At 38.4% G+C, this 20,988-nt stretch overlaps 1 protein-coding gene across 7 annotated transcripts; it reads left to right on the top strand.

Moving 5' to 3' along the window:
* The first annotated feature begins 2,387 nt into the window (after positions 1-2,387).
* Positions 2,388-20,767, top strand: ANGEL2 (angel homolog 2). 7 transcript variants are annotated; one of them, XM_025285447.3, is made up of 9 exons: positions 2,388-2,628; positions 4,746-5,071; positions 10,108-10,364; positions 11,148-11,217; positions 12,833-13,254; positions 14,204-14,330; positions 14,731-14,788; positions 16,694-16,857; positions 17,230-18,511. In XM_025285447.3, the coding sequence occupies exons 1-9, from the start codon at positions 2,570-2,572 to the stop codon at positions 17,274-17,276; spliced, it is 1,530 nt and encodes a 509-aa protein (XP_025141232.3). In that variant the 5' UTR covers positions 2,388-2,569; the 3' UTR covers positions 17,277-18,511. The 7 variants fall into 7 exon arrangements, with proteins under 7 accessions (XP_025141232.3, XP_006054116.3, XP_025141234.3 ...); XM_006054054.4 differs by having other exon boundaries at positions 2,390-2,628; positions 18,418-20,767; XM_025285445.3 differs by lacking the exon at positions 2,388-2,628 and adding an exon at positions 2,673-2,801 and having other exon boundaries at positions 18,418-20,767.
* Positions 20,768-20,988: the final 221 nt, after the last annotated feature.

The raw sequence follows: 20,988 nt of genomic DNA, 5'->3' as shown, positions 1-20,988 counted from the left end.
GAGGAGCCTGGTAGGCTGCAGTCCATGGGGTTGCTAAGAGTCGGACATGACTGAGCGACTTCACTTTCACTTTTCACTTTCATGCATTGATTGGAGAAGGAAATGGCAACCCACTCCAGTATTCTTGCTTGGAGAATCCCAGGGACAGCGCAGCCTGGTGGCCTGCTGTCTATGGGGTCGCACAGAGTCGGACACGACTGAAGCGACTTAGCAGCAGCAGTAGCAGCATTCATGGATTATGCATTTGTGAATTTGCCTACTGGCTAAAATAGATCTGTACCTCCAAAATCAATATTTGCAGTGCTTTTGTCCTCATTCATGGACATGTCCAGAGGGGTGAAAATTTTGGTTTCCCAGCATGAATGTTACCAGGTGAGGTCTAAGAAAGCAAAGTGCTGCCTTCTTTTTCAGCTCTCACCATAAAGAAGTGTCCTCTTCACAGCCTATTTAGTGCCAAGTGCTAAAAAAAAAAACCTCTTGAGCTTTTTTAAAGTTATTTTGCTGTTTAAAATGGCCTGAAAAGGTAGTGCTGAAACACTGTTGTTCCTAGAGTCTGTGATGTGCCTTATTAAGGAGGAAACATGTGTTTTTATGCTTCACTTTGGTATGAATTACAGCGCTGTTGGTCATGAATTCAATGTTACTGAATCAAACATATATAATAAATAAAGTGTCTTTAAGGCAATGGCACCCCACTCCAGTACTCTTGCCTGGAAAATTCCATGGATGGAGGAGCCTGGTGGGCTGCAGTCCATGGGGTCGCTAAGAGTCGGACACGACTGAGCGACTTCACTTTCACTTTTCACTTTCATGCATTGGAGAAGGAAATGGCAGCCCACTCCACTATTATTGCCTGGAGAATCCCAGGGATGGTGGATCCTGGTGGGCTGCTGTCTATGGGGTCGCACAGAGTCAGACACGACTGAAGTGGCTTAGCAGTAGCAGTAGCAGTAAACAAACATAAATAAAACAAAGTTATATATTGGTTTAGTGACTAACATGTTGTGATCAGTGTTTGAGGGGAACCTAACTCTGTATTTCCCTTAGGAACAATGGTTTAGTAGTCCTTAATTCAGTGTTGGCAGTAACTTTGAGACAGTCTGGGACCTGAGACTTGAGATCCTTTGCTGCGATGCTTGCACCTGGTAAACATCTCCTTGAGCACCAAAATACAAAGAAACTATAAAGGACTAAAAACAATTGTGTGCATGCACAGCTGGGGAAAGGGCGTCCCTGGTAGCTCAACAGATAAAATCCTCCGGCAATGCAGGAGACTCTGGCTCCATTCCTGGGTTGGAAAGATACCCTGGAGAAGGGATAGGCTACCTACGCCAGTATTCATGGGCTTCCCTGGTAGCTCAGCTGGTAAAGAATCCACCCGCAATGTGGGAGACCTGGGTTCAAGCCCTGGGTGGGGAAGATTCCTTGGCGGAGGGCACAGCAACCCACGCCAGTATTCTTGCCTGGAGAATCCCATGGACGGAAGAACCTGGCGGTCCATGGGGTCGCAGAGTCCCACACCACTAAGCGACTAAGCACGCACGGTTGGGGCTAATTATCAAAAACAAAAAAGAGACCACAAAAAACCCAACTGCCACTCCAGAAGAGCCAGGAGCAAAAGCAGGGCACTGCCCCTGCAATCTGCACTGAACAGAGGTGGGCATTTAAAAGTGAGCTCTGCAGACGTGGTCCCGAAAAATTAATTGAAAAAAATCTGTGGTACCACAATTCTGTGGGAACCCAGAGAAGTTTTTCCCTACCTTGAGCGGATACAAATAACCCTTTTTTTTTTTCTTTCCTTTTTAACAGTAACTGCGGTGCTTTGACTTTTCACTTTCATGCATTGGAGAAGGAAATGGCAACCCACTCCAGTGTTCTTGCCTGGAGAATCCCAGGGACGGGAGAGCCTGTTGGGCTGCCGTCTATGGGGTCGCACAGAGTCGAACACGACTGAAGCGACTTAGCAGCAGCAGCAGCAGTGCTTGCTTGCTAAGTCGCTTCAGTCGTGTCCGACTCTGTGAGACCCTATTGACTGCAGCCCGCCAGGCTCCTCTGTCCCTGGGTTTCTCCAGGCAAGAATATTGGAGTCGGTTGCCATGCCCTCCTCCAGGGGATCTTCCCCACCCAGGGATCTAACCGACGTCTCTTCAGTCTCCGGCATTGGCAGGGGTGTGGTGTGTTTCTTTACTATTAGCGCCACCTGGGAAACCCAACTGCAGTGAACCCTCCCATCATCTTTAATCAAGCTGTTCGGCTCTTAGTTAATTTCCTGTCTCTTTAAGACCTAAACCGGCTGTTTCGCCCTACTCACAAATGGCTGCGCCGGCTTCACAGTCTCAGCGCATGCCTCTTGAACACAATTTGGCGCCGAGACAATTCGGTGACTTTTGCAGCGCAAGATGGGGACTTGGCGGCGAGCAAGATCGAACTTCCCGGCATGCTTTGCAGTCGGGCCTCGCGGCCCCGCGTCTAGTGATGGGGAGCCCCCGGTGCTTGACGCCGCCAAATCGGCCGTGGAGGTGGACGTCGTGACCGGGAGCCGGGACCTGGAAGGCCGCGGAGTGTAAAGATGGAAGCGTGGCGCTGTATGAGGAGGGGCTACGGCCGCTGTGTGGTGGGGAGAGGCCGGTCAGTAGGGCTGGGTGGCGGGAGGGAAGAGGGAGGGGCGGGCGGCCCGGGGGCGGGAGCGAGCGGCCCAAGGGGAACCGGGGCGGGGCGGGCTGGGGTGTCGAGGTTGGAAGAGGAAGAGGGTCCGGGCCGCGATGCCGCCGGGACAGACCTCTGGAGACCCTGAGGGATAGGTAAACCCGGCGCGCGGCCCGCACAGCGCGGGCCCGAGGCGCCGAACGCGTCGGCCGAGGGCTGGGCTCGTGCTTCCCCGGGCCGGGCTGGCCTCGGAGCCCCGGCCCACTTCCCATAACCCAGCCCGAGCCTCCGGGTCCCCGGCCTCCTGCCCCAGCCCCGCAGAGCCCCGGGCGGGGAGCTGCGGGTCAGTTAACGAGGCCGCCGTTCGCCGTGGGTTCGGGGCGGCCTGACCCCGAGGGAGGCGCGCGCCTTGTGCACACGCCCAGGGGCTGCTCTGTTGGTGTGTGGATGCCTCGCAAACTTTTCCCCTCCCCGACTCTGGGATCCCAACCTTTTACGATGATTACCAAATTCTCGTTCCACATCGATATTACCAGATAATTTACTTGTGAAATCCACTTATCGAATAAAAAGCACTTCAAGAGGTGCTATCCACGAGTTGCTGGCTTTTATATACTGATTTTTTTTTTCTAATACACTTTAAAATAAATGCTTGGTATTATTTAATTGTGTACCATATGAAACTGACTGGTGTATTATCACACGTGGGAAATACAGCACCCTCTTAGTTTTACATCAGTTACGGGGATCAGGTTTTGACTCCTGTAGTTTGGGGACTTTGCTGTTCCGTAGGCAGCGTTTCCTGAGTACCAGCTGTGTGCCACGCACTGTGCTAGGCACTTGGGAAGAGACCCAGATTAAAAGGAATTAGGGTGCTCTGGCCCCAAAGGAGCCCATCAATTTAAGAGAAAATAAAAAGTCTGTATAAGTAACTACAAATACAGCGAATACGTTTTGTAGTCCAAGTATTATATTAGAATACGGTAGCTTATTGGGATAGAAGGTCTATGGCTTTTCTCCAAATCTCTATGGCTTTCAGACTTGTCACAAAACAGGATAGACTTACCCATGTCATGTCGTCAAAAGTTTACAATTATGTTGAGGTTAGAGAGCAATTTGAGAAATGGTAAACTGCTCAATAAATTTATATAAAAATGTAAATGCTGTTGAAACAAATACATAAAAGTCAAAAAACAGTAAATACAATTTAAACAAAATTCCCTTGGTGATGAAAGTGGACATTATTGACACTGACTTGGAAATACAGCTTTAATGAATTATGGAGGACAGGAGGAGTCTCTCAGAATTGTAGCTATTTGCCAGAATAGTGTTTAGTGTTTGAGTTGCATTGTTTCATAAGAGAGCCTGAGAGCAATATATCTATTCAAAATAATGGTAACACTATTTCGGAAACATTTTTCATGATAGAGCCTATCATATAATTGGTATCAGATCATTGGTGCTGTTGGGTTTGGAGTGTTGGTGAATTTCTAGTCTTTTTCATTTCCCTCAAGGAGGAGCAAGATTAAAAGAGAAAAAAGTAGCATGGAAAAATAAATTATGTACTGATTACCAGGAGAGGTAGGTAGTTTCGTGAAGTAGTGATAGGCTTTTGTTTTCTTAGCTATAAAGATGTTTGGAAAGTAAAACTTTGGTATAAAAAAGTTGTTCAGAAACATATTTTTACTCCAAACCCAGGTTAGAGAGATTCACTTTTATTATAGTCAGCTTATGTGTTCTATATTTAAGTATTATGTGTGCTGTGGGTTTTATTTGTCCATTAGGTTTTATTAGATGCTAGAAAGCTACTCAATACAGTTTGGTGATTGGTTTATCTCTCAGCTGAATTGTGTGGACTTTTAGAAGTTTAGCTGGTTCTTGGGGAGGCTGGTGAATTCTCTGTTAAGTGTTTAGAATACCATTCATAGTTGTTTAGGGAGCGTTTTGAGGTATTGCCACGAGCAGTGAAATCCTTCAGATTGAGAAGTCAGATTTTAAATATTAGACATTACCTTCCCTTGAGGAAACAGATTTAGATTCTGTGTGCTATATAGCTGAACAAAAAGTGGTGCCTCAAGGAGTGTATTTATTTCTTTTAGATACCCCATGTTACCCCACCACCAGAAGAGTCTGGGCAGAGACTGGACTACACCGTGGGAGAATCTGCAAAAGTGTTGCTGGAACAGACACATTTCTAGTTGTATGAGGTGGCCTGGACATTACTCTCGCGCCCCTTACCCGTACTTCAGTAGTAGGCATTTCTCACTAAATTGGAGACCACCTGGTTTGTTTGAGTCTAGAGCTCCGTTTCAGTACTGGAACTGGAGACCTGACAGCCTGAGCCAGACTTCCTTGTTTCATCTCTCTAGTTACATCATGAACTCTGAGGGAGATGAGCCTTCATCAAAACGAAGAAAACACCAAGGTAAAGGTGACATTTATCTTGGTGCAGAAATAGACATAAGCCATAGCGTAATTGAAACTTTTCATATTTAATCCTTAAGAAAACCTCCTGCAGGTTTTAGAGGTGTTTGGTGTTTATTTTTAACCAGTACTTTTCTGTTAGGAAAACGGAAATTATTTTTTTTAATTAAGTCTTTAAAAAAAAAATCTTCAATTAATTGTGTATTTCTGGCAGTAAAAATGAAAGTCACTCTTCATATAAAGTTGGAAAACAATGGAGAACCAGATGGAAACATTAAGAATAATTTTAAAATTCACTGTTTTTGAAACAACGATTCTTAGATTTCTTAGAAATTGATAACATGTATTCTTGAGATTCCACAGATATATTAAAAAACATTATGTTTTCATTTTTAATGTTAGCATTATAAGACAAAAAAATTTCCTTAAATAGAAACAATCATAAGTGAAAAATATTTTCTTACAGAATCAGATTTTAGCTTATTAAATTTATATTTTTCATGATGGGTCTTTAGACATAATCAAGAGTCTTTGGGAAGTTTATCTTTTAACCACATCTTATTCAACTTTGAGACAGTTTTTTCTAGCCATCTTGGTTATTTCTATTTTTCTCCTGTTCTTTTTACTCTCAACAATTCACCAGACTCTCTGTGCTTCCAGCCCTGCCCCTCTCCAAAAGGATACACGAGTAGTCTAAGTAAATTTGGAATTGTCATTCTTTCTGAGCTACAGTTGTCGATGAAGATCATTCCTCTGAAAATACTTGGAAATAGGCTGTGTTAATTTGCAGGGAGCGGACATGTTTGTCAAAGAAAGGCGTTCAGAGCGAGTCTCACCTCGGAGTAAGAGCTACATTAGTTAGAACTCTTCTAAGTAGGACTTCTACTACACATTTAAGTAGAAATTCTAATTACTCAGAAGTGGAAATCTATTTGTATAATGCTTAACCATCAATGTATCTGTAAACAAGTATTTGAATGATGAAAGGTACATTTAGAATCATTAAAATTAGGTTCCTAAGAACGACCCATCATCTGAGGCTGTATGAGGACATGAGATGGCTGCTCGTTCACGTATTCATTGTTCATCAGGTTGACACACTCCTCTTCTGTTTGGCCTTTTGTAAATCTGGTGGGCTCTCAGGTGGAGAGGTGGCCTAGTGACCCCAGGCATGGGCTTAGGAAACGCTCCTGCTCTCATTCTGCTCCACCACTAACTGTGAGTCTGGACAGGTTACAAACCTCTCTGCTCCTTGGTTTCCTAGTGTGAAATAATGCCTGCTTTGAAAGCCTGTGGAGGATTAAGTGAGACATATTCAACGTGCCTAACACATTGTTGGCTTCATAGTAGGTACTCAGAAAATCCTGGTGGTGTTGTTTTCCCTTTAATGGATGGGGAATTACATTTACAGACCGATAAACTTTGATTGCAACCTGACTCTCTATATGTCCGTTCTTCCTAGGTTTTGTGAATAAGGAAAATGCTCTTCGTTAAGCCATATTTGTGACTTCTGATATTTCACTAATACTACTTTTCAATCAAGAGAACAGCATTGCTAACTTGCCTGTCACTTTAAAGTGGTATTTGAAGGATTTGTGTGACCCAATTATGACCTTTTAATTAGGCACCCTAGAAACCCAATCAGGCCTAATTGCTTGCTTTTTTTGACTCATCTGTCTTCTCTGCTGTGACCACCTTGTTCCTCCTGACATGGAAGGTATATAAACTTTTGTAGTGTGAATTTATGTTGTGAAGTCTGTGAAAGCCAGAGACTGTCCACTCTCTCAGTAGTTTTCAAATTGTCTTCCATGGAACCCTAGCATTCAAACAAATTTCTGTATGTTTATTCAAAGCAAATGTGGTCAGAATGAAATGTGTTTAACCCCATCATCCCAGCCCCAGTCCCAGCCTACCAGGGGTTGATGGTCAGGACATGAAAAATAATGCCAAAGAGTTATACAGACTGTAGAAGTCTGAAAGCTACTGTATTGATTCGATCATCTTGTGGTCTTGGTTATTTTTAAAAATGGAATTGCCAAAAGAGTTGGTTTAAACTCTTAATTGCCAGGACTATACAAATCTTATGCTTTTATATGCTGTTACATATACATATTTTATAAGAAAGCATGAATGAATTTAATGCAGCGGTCCCACCAGGGTAGTGCTGTAAGTTTGTGATGATAGCTAGCATTTTGTTGTATGACTAGAACCCTCTCCATCTCATTTACATAAAAAGATTTAATGATTTGTGGCTAAAACCATAGACAGTCCCTAATTTATGAGGGAATTATGTTCTCGATAATCAGTTCTTAAGAATCAGTTCTGTTTTCCTCATAGAAACTATGTTATAAATCTCAGAGTAGCTATGCAGAGTCAGTATCAGTAGCTTTAGTTCTGGCCTTTAGGGGTTCAGTTCAGTTGCTCAGTTGTGTCCGACTGTTTGCGACACCATGGACTGCAGCACGCCAGGCCTCCCTGTCCATCACCAACTCCCAGAGTTCACCCAAACTCATGTCCATTGAATCAGTGATGCCATCCAACCATCTCATCCATCCTCTGTCATCCCCTTCTCCTTCTGCCCTCAATCTTTCCCAGCATCAGGGTCTTTTCCATTGAGTCATCTCTTTGCATCAGGAGGCCAAAGTATTGGAGTTTCAGCTTCAACATCAGTCTTTCCAATGAACACCCAGGACTGATCTCCTTTAGGATGGATTGGTTGAATCTCCTTGCAGTCCAAGGGACTCTCAAGAGTCTTCTCCACCACCACAGTTCAAAAGCATCAATTCTTCTGTGCTCAACTTTCTTTCTGGTCCAACTCTCACATCCATAGCTAACATTTTGTGTTAGCTATGACTAGTCATAGCTAGTCATGTATACATGACTACTAGAAAAACCAAAGCCTTGACTAGACGGACCTTTGTTGACAAAGTAATGTCTCTGCTTTTGAATATGCTGTCTAGGTTGGTCATAACTTTCCTTCTAAGGAGTAAGCATCTTTTAATTTCATGGCTGCAGTCACCATCTGCAGTGATTTTGGAGCCCCCCAAAATAAAGGCCTTTAGGAGTGGGATTCTCCATATTCAGTGAAGGATAAGGGATAGTTTCCTTCTCTTTCCTGGGCATAGGACAAGCACTGGGCTAAATTATGTGATAGTTGAATGCTTTTGTTAATTTGGTTTTCTTTCCTTCATCAGTTTTTACCTTTCTCCTCAGGCTCCTAGTACCTTTGGTATCATAATTCCAACTCCCCTGTTCCACTCAGACCTTGCTATTCATAAAAATTGCCTTCCTCTTCTGTCCTCTGGTCAGAATTCCTGTTCCTTCAGTGCAGCAGATATCAGCTTTTAGATTTTGAGGGATGATTAAAGTCACTTAAAATTTTTACTTCATTGACATTTCTAGAGTGTACGGATACTTTTTTTCTTTCACCTTTTTTGAGATACAACCGACATTACCGGCACAGTCTAAGTTTAAGGTGAACAGCATAATGATTTACCTTACTACACCATGGAAGGATTACCACAATAAGTTTTGTGAACTTCATCATCCCAAAGAGACACAAAAGAAAGGGGAAATAAATATTTTGTATGTAATGTGAGCTTTTAGAATTTACTCTCTTAACAACCTTCATATAGAACATGCTACAGTGTTAATTAAATTTACCAGGTTGTACATCACATCCCTATTATTTATTTTATAACTGAAAGTTCGTACCTTTTGACTGCCTGCAGCTAGTTCCCCCACCCCTCTAGAATGTGTTGATACTCTGTAAATATATCATAATTGCAGAAGATTTGGAAAAATCTTTCACAGTCCTTCATATCAGAGATAATTACTCTTAAAAAGAGTGGTATATTTCCTTATAGTCTTTCCCCCCCATGTTTAGAATACTCTTCCTCTATTTTTTATTTAATTTTTAATTGGAGAAATTTAGGGATTCTAAATCAGTGAAATGAAAGCCTTACAGGAAAAGGGCTGAGATTTTCTCATATCTAATTGTGCTTGAAAGTCCATCTTCAAATCTTTATGTTTCCCAAGTTCATCCTATTTCTTGTTTTTCCCTTCTTTTAAGCGTATAGATTCTCTAAAAAGTTCCACATTTGTCTTTATGGCTTTCATGACAGTAAGAGTATCCTCTTTATTGATGGGGAGAGGAAGATCGAAGGAGTGTGTGTGTTGTGTATGAGTGTTTATACATATATATGGTACTGTGTTTATGTATCTAGAGATACATATATATGTGTGTGTATATGTATTTTTTTAAGTAATCATGTCTAAATCAAAGACTGCTTATAATTTCAGAATCTCGTGCTATTTCATCCTGTTCGCAATACTTTTTCAGTGTACACAGTGTCTTTGCAGAATATAAACTGTCATGCATTCCTGATTGTTGCATGCTAGGTTTGTCAATCAGGAATTAGCATTTACTAGCATTGTATAGCTATGTTACATTTAACTTTTGCTTTGCGTGCATTAAAAATATTTCTTTTGTTTATTTCATTTATTTCATTTACTGTCATTATATACCCTTCATTCACATCTAAACCAGATTTCTCAGATGAATTGTCTCAGGAACATAGTTAAGCATTTGATGATCTTGTCATACTAGTAGGTGATAAAATACAATATGAAATTATCTTGTTGAAAGACCAGCTGTGCCATACAAGTATATTGTCCTGGCTATGAAGTTGCTGAGCATGTCTGGCAAATCCATGCCATAATCATGGGGAAGTGAGAAGCCATGACCTATGTAGTCTTAGCTTTGTTGACACATGCTCAGAGCCTCCAGAATGACTTCCTGAACCCTCTTAAACATGTTTTGTGCCTCTTGGATCAGGCAGTGTATCATTCCACGGTCTTTGTAAACAATTCGATGACCGCTTCTAGTCATGAGGTGCTACAGTACCATTTTCTAGGGGAAAACATTCTGTTCATTGCTTATAAGAATTTTTAAAAGGCAAAAAATATTTACATGCAGGAAAATATATGATCTGTTTTTTATTAATTCGTTGTATTTTGTCTAATATATTTTAACAGGCACAATACAACGGCATTGGGAATATATATGTAACCATAATAAAGAAAACACGAAGATCCTAGGAGACGAAAATGTTGACCCCATATGTGAAGACAGTGAGAACAAGTTTGACTTTTCAGTGATGTCCTATAATATACTTTCACAAGATTTACTGGAAGACAATTCACACCTTTATAAACACTGCCGGCGGCCAGTATTACATTGGAGTTTTAGGTTTCCAAATATTCTGAAAGAAATTAAACACTTTGATGCAGATGTAAGTGTAAAATATCATCAGAATTCTTCACCTAAGAAAAAGTTGGATTCATTTCTGAACTAAATGGTTTTTTATCCCTTTTGTTTGTAAAGTAAGAAGGGAAGGCCTATATAGTTACAGGTGAATTCCCTAGCAGTCCAGTGGCTAGGACTCTGTGCTTAACACTGCCCAAGGCTTGAGTTCCATTCCTGGTCGGGGAACTAAGATCCCACAAGCCACAGTGTGGCCAAAAAAAAAATTTTTTTAATGGATAAGATGATGAAACAGCTTTGAATAGGGTATTATAACTTTGGAGGCATAACTTGCTAATGGTTGTTGATATAAATGATTATATAACTTTTCAGAAAAGATGCAAAAAGTTTTAAGTATCAATCAGTTTTGAGACAGGGACTGGTACCATATTAAGTATTCAGTAAATACTTCCCTTTGAAAATTTTAATAATTCATGCAAAAATTAATTTAGATGATAACATTCAAAAGACTAGAAGGATTTAGTATGAATGAACTTGTAAATTCAGGAAAAATATTCCAGCATATAAATTATAAATATTTCCTTTGGGAAATACCAGTTTTGGATAATAAGAGGGATTCATGTGAGTAAAGGTCATGGTTTTGGGGACTGATCAAATTTGGAGACATTAATTTGATAGATTGATACAAGAAAAAATTATTTCAGGTTTCATTAGGTTTTTAGAATTTTAGAAACCTATTTTTAAAACAAAAGCACCAGAAAATTCATATTTGTATTTTTTTGTTTTAATTCAAGCCATTTTTTCTTCTAAGGTACTTTGTTTGCAAGAAGTTCAAGAAGATCATTACGGAACCGAGATCAGGCCAAGTTTGGAATCATTGGGTACAAATGTAACTTTTATTTTAGCCAGATTTACTTAGTGAGTTGTTAAAGCATAGCTTGCTAACAAAGGTGTGTGGTATATTTGGACTAAAAATCTTAATTTTGAAAAACAGCTTAATACTCATTTTAAGAGGTCAAGAAAAGATTGAAGTATTTCAAATGGGTACTTTTGTGTTGATACATATTTTAATTCAAATGGAAAGGTGTGCAAAAATCTCTTCATAGCTGCCTTTCTAGGAGTCTCTTTGCCTACTACCAGACTCCTAAGATTCTGAGTTCTATGAGATTGGGGACCATTGTATCTAGTTCATCATTTGATAACACCTGTGTCCACGGTGCCTAATTGAATGAATACCTTTAGAAACAGGTCATCTCTTTGAGAAATGCTGCCTACGTTGCATTCATTCATTCAGCACATATGTTTTTGAGTGTCTGCTGTACACCATGCACTGTTGAAGGCAATGGGGATACAGCAGTGAGCAAAACAGGTAACAGGTCTCTATGCTTGCGGAGCATACATTCTAGTGGAGAAAGGCCAAGAATAGACTGAACAAACAAGTAAATAGTACCTCAGGTAATGAGAGTTTTCTGGAGAAAAACACAGGAAGGGGGAAATGGGTCAGCTTTCAGCTTTAAACAAAATGACCAGAGAGAGCAACTTTTGAGTAAAGACCTAAAGGAGGTGAAGGAACAAGTGGTGGCTGGAGCATTCCAGGTAGTGGAGATGGCTAAGAGAAGGTTGGAGTGCCTTGAGGCAAGAGAAACTGCTGTGTGTGGAGTGGAACAAACAGGGAAGAGTTAGAGGCAAAAAGGTAAGAGATCTGGGGTCGGGAGAGAGGGGACAGGTTACTATAAGGTCGCTGTTTTTGCCTTGACTCTGACTTTTGTTAGGATGGAAATGAGAGTGTGATAACACACGTATGTAACACTGCAGTCTGCCGGTAAAAAAAAATCTATTTGACCCAGAAGTAGACTTTTTTGATTCCAACACTTTTTAACATCCTACCTTACTAATACACTAACCCTGGTGCCTCAGACAGTAAAGCGTCTGCCTGCAATGCGGGAGACCCGGGTTCGATTCCTGGGTCGGGAAGATCCCCTGGAGAAGGAAATGGCAATCCACTCCAGCACTCTTGCCTGGAAAATCCCATGGATGGAGAAGCCTGATAGGCTACAGTCCATGGGGTCGCAAAGAGTCAGACATGACTGAGCGACTTCACATACATACCTTACTAATATTTTTAAAAATACACTTTGGTAAACATTGTCCGGGCTTCTGTGGTGCTCAGAGGGTAAAGCGTCTGCCTGCAATGCAGGAGACCCAGGTTTGATCCCTGAGTCGGGAAGATCTCCTGGAGACGGAAGTGGCAACCCACTTCGGTATTCTTGCCTGGAAAATCCCATGGACAGAGGAGCCTGGTGGGCTAGTCCATGGGGTTGCAAAGAGTCGGACACAACTGAGCAACTTCACTGAGCGACAAACATTGTCCAAAAATTAGAATTTTGTTTTGCCATATTTATTATTTTTTGCAAGTGTGGCAAAACAGTTCTATTACTTTCATATATATATTAAAAAAACAGTCATCTTTGTTAAAATTTTTTTTCTTTCTTACAGGTTATCACTGTGAATACAAGATGCGGACAGGAAGGAAACCTGATGGCTGTGCCATTTGCTTCAAACATTCCAAATTTTCACTCCTATCAGTGAACCCGGTGGAATTCTACCGCCGTGATGTTCCTCTATTAGACAGAGACAATGTTGGATTAGTGTTGCTCTTGCAACCCAAGATTCCAAGCACTGCCTCCCCTGCCATCTGTGTAGCTAACACACATCTGTTGTATAACCCAAGGCGAGGTGACATTAAACTGACCCAATTGGCAATGCTTCTGGCAGAGATTTCCAGCGTTTCCCATCAGAAAGACGGCAGCTTCTGCCCCATTGTTATGTGTGGGGACTTCAATTCTGTTCCTGGTTCTCCACTCTATAGTTTTATTAAGGAAGGAAAATTGAATTATGAAGGACTCGCCATAGGAAAGGTAAGTGCATTCCTTCTTATTAGGAGGTGGGTGTAAGTCTCTGTCTACGTTGTAAAGTTGAGGACAGAGCTTTACCTTGTAAAGTCATCCCAGAGCTGTTTGAAAACCTCAGATGAACCAGTACCCTCACTTTACCAAGCTGCAATGATGATCCATAGCTACTCATTAGTAATTATATTCACTGGATTTTTTTTTTTTTTTATACTTTTTTTTTTTTTTTTTTATTCACTGGATTTAATTCACTTTTCCATCTATTTGTGACAATATTCTGCTTGGAGGAAGTAGGAGCCAACAAAAAATTCAGAATGGGGGTGAAGAAGGAAAATAAAAAACCATTGACAGACATGAGTACTTCATAAATAAGGAACTACTCACAGGTGCAGAATAGTGTTTTGAATGCCGGATGTGGGCAGAAGAGTTGGAAAACAGTAATTTAATATTTGCTTATTATATAAATTTTCCTTTACATAAGGATACATATTTCAGTTCTTTAGCTGAGTATAATTTATCCCATGTTTTTATTTTTATTGTTCTTTTCTTCTGCTTAATTCAGATCATTTCCTCTTCAGTACATTTAACCAAAGTAAGCCCTCACCACTGAGTTTTGCATGGTAGTTTAAAATTTTACGAGAGTTGATCTTTCTTTGTATTTTATATAATAGGAACTATAATGCAGGTAGTAAAAAAAGGAGGAGCAGTATTAGTCCAAAGCTATAGATCATTTAGATTTCCAAATTTGAGAAAAACATGCATAGGAAAAGATTACCATTTTTATGTAAGTAATAATGTTTTCTGAACTGTATTTGAGCAAAATTTTACAAGCACAAATGATATAATGAATAAAGGATAATATTTACCATTCTTGGATTTCCTTTTATTTAAGAAATAAACTTTTCAGTACATAATTTAAAATCTATTCACCTAAGATACCTGTTGAAATTTTGTTTAGGTATCTGGCCAGGAACAGTCTTCACGGGGACAAAGAATTTTATCTATTCCAATTTGGCCCCCAAACCTAGGTATCTCACAGAACTGTGTGTATGAGGTACAGCAGGTACCAAAAGTAGAAAAGCCAGGTAAGTGTTTGCAATCCATTTCAGCAGTCTTCTTGATAATAGTGTTCCCTTTGAAGGCATAAAACTAAATCTTTAAAGGGATAACATCTCAGAGATGAATATTCATATATAAAAGCATAGAGTTGTTCACTTTTTTTTTTTTTTAAAGAACTCTGATTACCTTTTTGAAAATCAACTTTCAAAATTACTTTCGCATGAATTACTTGCATGTTGCTTTGGACATGTTTGTGTTTTATTTTTGTTAATTCTGGAGACCGTCATAATGCATATTCTGGGATGAACCATTTAACTAGGCATCTCTCTAAACTAGATATGCCTTAAATACTGTCCTAGAGTAAAAGGCAAACTAGAACAAAATAATACACTGATAGTATTAATAAGCCTCTCTTTGCTCTTACAGATGGTGATCTGACACAGACCGAGCTGGACAAAACGGAAGTCCTAGTAACAGCTGAAAAGTGAGTTCTGGAAAGCAACAGTAGACATTTGCTGACTCTAGTTGAGTAAAGAAATCATTTCTCAAAAATCACTTGGTTAAAAAAAAAAGCTGATGATACTCTGTGCTGGTGAAGAACGCTGGCTCTTAAGTCAAATAGTCCTGAGTTCTAACCCTAACTTTGCTGCTCGTTAGTTGTGTGATTTTAAGCAAGAAATTTAACATTTTTAAAAGGTTCAGTTTATTTATAATTGGGGTTGTTGTGAGGACTAGATGAGACAAACCATGTAAAACTCAATGTTTGACATACAGTAAGTGCTTAAGCATTGTTGTTTATAGAAACAATTTGTCTATGGACCTGAACCCACTAACATTTATTGCTATTATGTATTTAAACAAAGGTGAAGATCACAGAAAAATATCTTTCAGATTTCAAGAGGATCTTTAGCCTCCTTTAACTGCTTACTGAATCTCAAAAATAAATCTATAGGAGAATTGATCCAAAAAAAGATTATGGCTGTAGAAAAGATAATTACCTAAACTTACCTCTTAAACTACAGAGAAAGGTCGTCATAGGTAGCCAGGTAAAGATGCCTGGGTTTCTTTTTATTAAAGAATCATGGATGCTTAGGGCTGTGATTGAAGAACATATATATTTAATACAACAGGATGGAGACTTATATTTGTGTCTTAGGAGATTCTCAAAATGTCTTGATTATTTCGTAGTGTGACTCTTCTATAAGCTTTGATTCTTAACATTTAAATTTCAGAATCACCTCTCATTTTTATCTGACTTCTTCTCAGTCTTATTATATCTTGTGTATCTTGTTTTGGGAAAATATCTTATCTATAAGAACAAGTAAGAAAAGAGCAATTTTTTAAAATTAAAATTTATTAAAAAATTTTAAACCTTTCACAGTAGAAACTTCCCAGAGATAATTAAAAAGGCTACTCTTACTAGCAAATAGTTTTGAGTAATTCTAAAATCTTTTTATAAAAATAGGGTGTAAGAAAAGCTACTTATATCTTTAAAATAGTGTCTTTATATGCATACTTGTATCTGTAAACTAAAACGTTAGTAGTAAGAACAGTTGCAGTAGACCTATTTTACATTTAATAATATTGTAAATATAAGTCCTCAGACATAAAAGGTTTCTAAAACTTGGCAGTAGAGCAATATGAAGAATTACCTGTACTTATTGACCTATGAGCTCTTTAAAATCAGGGCAACATCTTTATCAGTGTATCCTTAGCACTTAAGAAGAGATAGTGCCTGGGACTTAGGAGATGTTTGATAAATGTGTGTTAGATGAACAAAAAATTTCTTTTAAATTTTGTTTTGTTTCATGACATAAAATATCCTTAAAATTCATGATGTGTTAATGGGAAATGATTTTTAAACCTTTTGCCTGAAACATCATGTGTATTTAAAGAATGGGGTAAATGTAAGCCATTATATAGAAGCTGTTTTAAGATGCAGTACAAAATTATCTCACATACCATAGCAAGGATAACCATGGAAAAATATGGCCCCTCTGACATCAAAAGTCTGTCAGTTCTAAATAGTATTCCTAAAGGCCACTTTAATTTTCTTAGAAGCAGCAAAAAAACTTAGAAATTGTTTTAGAATATGTGCTCATTAGTAAGTGGAGGCTCTCAAATGTGTTACGATTAATTTAAAAAATCACATTAGAATGTTAATTATTGAGCTCCCCCACCCACCCCATATATTATACCCGTTAATGGATTTTGGATATCACTGCATGAATAAAGAAATGTGAAATTGTGATATGGTCTGTTTAAATAAATATTGTCCTAATGTCTGGTTTTGTCTGGAAATTTAAGTGAAAAGGTGCTTTAAGTAGGAGGAATTATAAAAATCATTAAAAACTTGATGGACGCTACTCTTTTTTCTCCTTCAATTTAGGTTATCTTCAAATTTACAGCACCATTTCAGCTTGTCATCTGTTTATTCACATTATTTTCCTGACACTGGAATCCCAGAAGTGACCACCTGTCATTCCCGAAGTGCCATAACTGTGGATTATATTTTCTATTCTGCTGAAAAGGAAGGTGTTGCTGAGCAGCCAGGTAAAGAATGTGTGTAATCTTAAATTCTGCTTGAGAACACGGTAACTAAAAACTTCAGGGCTGAGCTAAGAAAGCCAAACATCTGTATGAAGTTTTCAATTTAGAAATTTAAAGTATTTTAAAATTGGTAATATATTTGGCAGATTGGTACTATACCCAAGTAAATCAGTTTATCACTTGCAGAAGATGGAGGCAGTGAAATACCTCAGAGCAATTTATTCCCCGTGAATTACATCCTCAGCTCCAGCCTCCAATCCCAGCCAGCTTCTGAGTTACTTTATAGATCTTTTATATTGCCTTTTGGTTTTATCCACCACAAGTCTATTGTTCTCTTGCGGCAGCAGCATCACACAGCTTTGTACTTTTACTAAGGTGTGCTGCCTTCATCGGAGGGCCTCGCTTGTCCTGCCAACAGCTGATGGTTTTGTCATGTTGACCCTGGGATATTGTGTCTTTCTGGAAAGAGAAGTCTGAACAGTGTGTTTTCAAAAAGCAAAGGTGATAAAACACTTTTCCTTGTATGATTCATTGAAAACAAGGTATCAAATATTGGTCAAAGGATTTAATGTGGAGGAGAAAGTGAGGTTTAATAGTAGTGAAAGTGGAGTTGCTCAGTCGTGTCTGACTCTTCAACAACCCCATGGACTAGTCCATCAGGCTCTTCTGTCCATGGGATTCTCCAGGCAAGAATACTGGAGTGGATTGTTGTTCCCTTTTCCAGGGGATCTTCCCAACCCAGGGATTGGACTTGGGTCTCCTGCATTGCAGGCAGATTCTTTACACCAGGGAACCAGGAGTCAAAAAAGTATTCAGAAAACAGAAAATCCTAAATGTGGGCAGCTATTTTGTCCTTTCTGATTTTCCTTTTTTCTCTTCCTTTTTATTTTTTTCAATGCTACTTTTCTTTTCCCAATTTTCCCTTCTGTTTTTTTTTTTCTATCCAAAAATAACATTACTAATAACACTCAGGAGATGGCCAATTCCTCTCCACTTTTCAGATCAACTCTACAAAATAACCTTGCTGCTTTGAATTTTTAATTTAGTTCTGGTAGTTGTCGTAATATATATATCCACTAGATGGCGGGAGTGTGCCGTGGACCAGCATGTCTTTTACTCTACTTCTGTGGGTACTAACTCTCTGGGACCAAATTATACTAATTTATTCTGCAGTCACTTAATAAATGTCCTACTTAGGTGTGGCTTAGTCTTTCGGTTTTATACAATTACAGAAAAGTTGATAGGTGAATTTCTTAGGTAGCTGTCAATTTCAAATTACTCTTAACCTTCTTATGTGTTACATTGATATTTTCTTCTAAAGATTATTTGTAGAACTTGAAATTGAAAAAAAAAATATGAAATAGGAAAACAAACATCTAAGACTGCTGTTTGAGTATTATAATTAGGTTATAACTCAATAAAAACTAACCATATTTTAAACTGTTTCATATTAGACTTCCAAGGCAGTGTCAAGTTACATATCTTTTTTTTTTTTTTAAAGACTTCTGTGGTCAATTTACAACCTGTTGTTTCACTAAATATGTATGTGCTTTTTTAATGTAGGAGCTGAAGTTGCTTTGGTTGGTGGCTTGAAACTTCTAGCCAGACTGTCGCTTCTTACAGAACAAGACTTATGGACTGTTAATGGACTTCCAAATGAAAATAACTCGTCAGATCATTTGCCTTTATTGGCTAAATTCAGACTTGAACTCTGACTCTTATTACATATATACTTTGCTTTCCCGTTTGGTTTTTTTTTCCCCAAAGAATGTAAAGTTGTTCTTAAGAGTTTGCATGTTTATTTATTTTTACGCTATGAAATTTCTGAAGAGGTTTACGTTAAATGTTTGAAACAGGTAACAGAAGAAATAAGTTTACACTTTTCTTTTTTAATAATGAAAAAATATTTTCCTGACAAGTGAGATCTAAATGCTGTTTATTGCAAAAAAAGTTGTAAATATTTATTCTAAATCCCAGTAAAGTTGACAGTGATTTTTAAATACGGCGCAACTTCTTAAGTCCTTTTAGGAAAGAATTCCGTGTTTTTAGCAAGCTTTACAGTGGATCCAAAATATCTTTGAGTTCTTGCAAACCACAACTCATTCCCTTCCAGAAGGCCTGATTTCATCACAAGTATCATGTCTGTTGAGTCTTAACTCATTCATCTCAGAAATCATTGGGTTGTTCACAAGTATCTAACCATTTTAGTTTGTCTTTGATGGGGCTTGATAGTGCTTTTTAGAACTGTACAAATTGCTTAATCCATTTTATTACCATCCTGAGCCATGTAACGTGCCTGCATTTTTTGGGAAAATGTAGGTCACCGTAATTAGCAGGATGAGGTGTTTTGGACAAGCCCGCTCTCCATCCTGTAGTGGACTGCACAGGATGCCTGAGAGAGTCAGAGGCGGGGGTCATGCCTTGGGTTTCCCTAGTAATTTTTTTTTTAATTTAGTTTCAAGAAAAGATTCTGGATTGAAGGAAAGATTTTACTTTACTGAACCAATCCTGTAGAAATTTACTTTATTAGGAAACTTGTATTTGGAACAAAGTGGCAGCTGTAAGATTCTTTTTATTTGCCTCAGAAATAAGAGGAAGCCAGCAGAACTCTAGAGGGGAGATATTAACTTGGAGACCTAAGACTCTTTAATAGTTGATAACTGTTTTGTTGTGGTTTAACTGTTGTCATTTCTATAATGTTTTGGGGTTTTATCTTTTTTTTATCATGATTCAGTAGTGTGAGATGGTGCTGGTCTTTTTTATAAAGCGGTTAAGAGTGGGTCTGAAAAATCCTGCAGTTGGCTCTTAATGAGTGTTTGAATCAAACATTTTAAAACCTAAGTGAAAATTTACTGTTTTCTAGAATTGGGATCAAAGAACTATGTCCATTTTTACTAAGTAATTTTATATTATACTGAACTATAAAAGTTTTTTACAATGGGTTTTCTGAATAGAATGCTTCATTTTAAATTAGCAGCAGTAGTTACTTAATAAGCTCGGACTTTTTCTACTGAAGTTATTTACTACAATTATTAAAAAATAAATAAACCAGATAAATACCCCCCAAAAGCATGTGGGTTATAAGGATTTCCCTAGTAAAAGTTATAGTGTTACAGAAATACTTCTGTTTATTGTATCACTTTTTCTTTTAAACTTAACAGTATTAACCATAGGATTTTCCACATTTTGTAGTAACAGTTTTCAAAGTATTACATGTTCTGATTAGCAGATATTGTCATCAGCAAATGATAACAGCAGACAGTGTATTTATCCCTTTTAGTATTAGGGAAAGAAAAATGAAGATTCATGGATAACTATGTTGTGTTGTATGAATTTATTAACTAACTTTATATATAGGTATTCTTGATAAACAAACATCCCTGAAAACCTCTGAAAACTTAATTTTTTGTACCCTGATGAATATATTGTGATTTTAGGCCCTTTTCATGTTTCACTTTGAGTTAATCCCATAAAATTGCTTTCTGCTTTAGCTTATAGAATGAAGTATTATTATGTGTACTGGAGGCCAAGGAGTCCTTCGTAACTTTGTCACAGGCTTTTAAAGCTCCACTAAAACTAACTGTCCACTTGTCTTTACTTTGTTTGATCAGAAGAGTTAGTAACTATTGGAGCCTTGTATTTACCTGCCAAAAGCAATTAAATTTGGTTAACTGCTGAAACCAAATCTCCCTGTCTCACCTGCTGTGCTATCCAGGTTTTAAATGGAAAGGGATATATTGCAGAATTGCAGTAATGAAATTTTGGTTTTACTCTAGCTTTTGATATCAGTAGGTGTGTTTGAAATTGTCTTTCAGTTAGAGACCCAGAGTTCAGAGGGTTGGAAAAACATTTACTTTGTCAAGCCATGTGCACTTTGTCCATGTAAGTTACCTAATAAATTATTGTACTAGTACATTTGTGCCTGAAGGTTTTGTGGTAGATGAAGTAAGCTGTGAAACTCACTTGTTGCCTTGGGTAATGCCAAAATATAAGGAAGCCAATAAGTGAATTAAGATACACCAAAATAGAGTGATAAATTTAATACAGAATCTGAAAATTGTGGAAGAAGACAAGGGTGAGAGTGATAAATTAGTTTACTAGAACAAGTATATAATAAGAGGAATAAGAAAAAGT

The sequence above is a fragment of the Bubalus bubalis genome, chromosome 5 (assembly GCF_019923935.1).
Source record: "Bubalus bubalis isolate 160015118507 breed Murrah chromosome 5, NDDB_SH_1, whole genome shotgun sequence".
In the NCBI taxonomy this organism is placed as follows: domain Eukaryota; kingdom Metazoa; phylum Chordata; class Mammalia; order Artiodactyla; family Bovidae; genus Bubalus; species Bubalus bubalis.
This window is presented reverse-complemented; position numbering and strand designations above follow the sequence as displayed.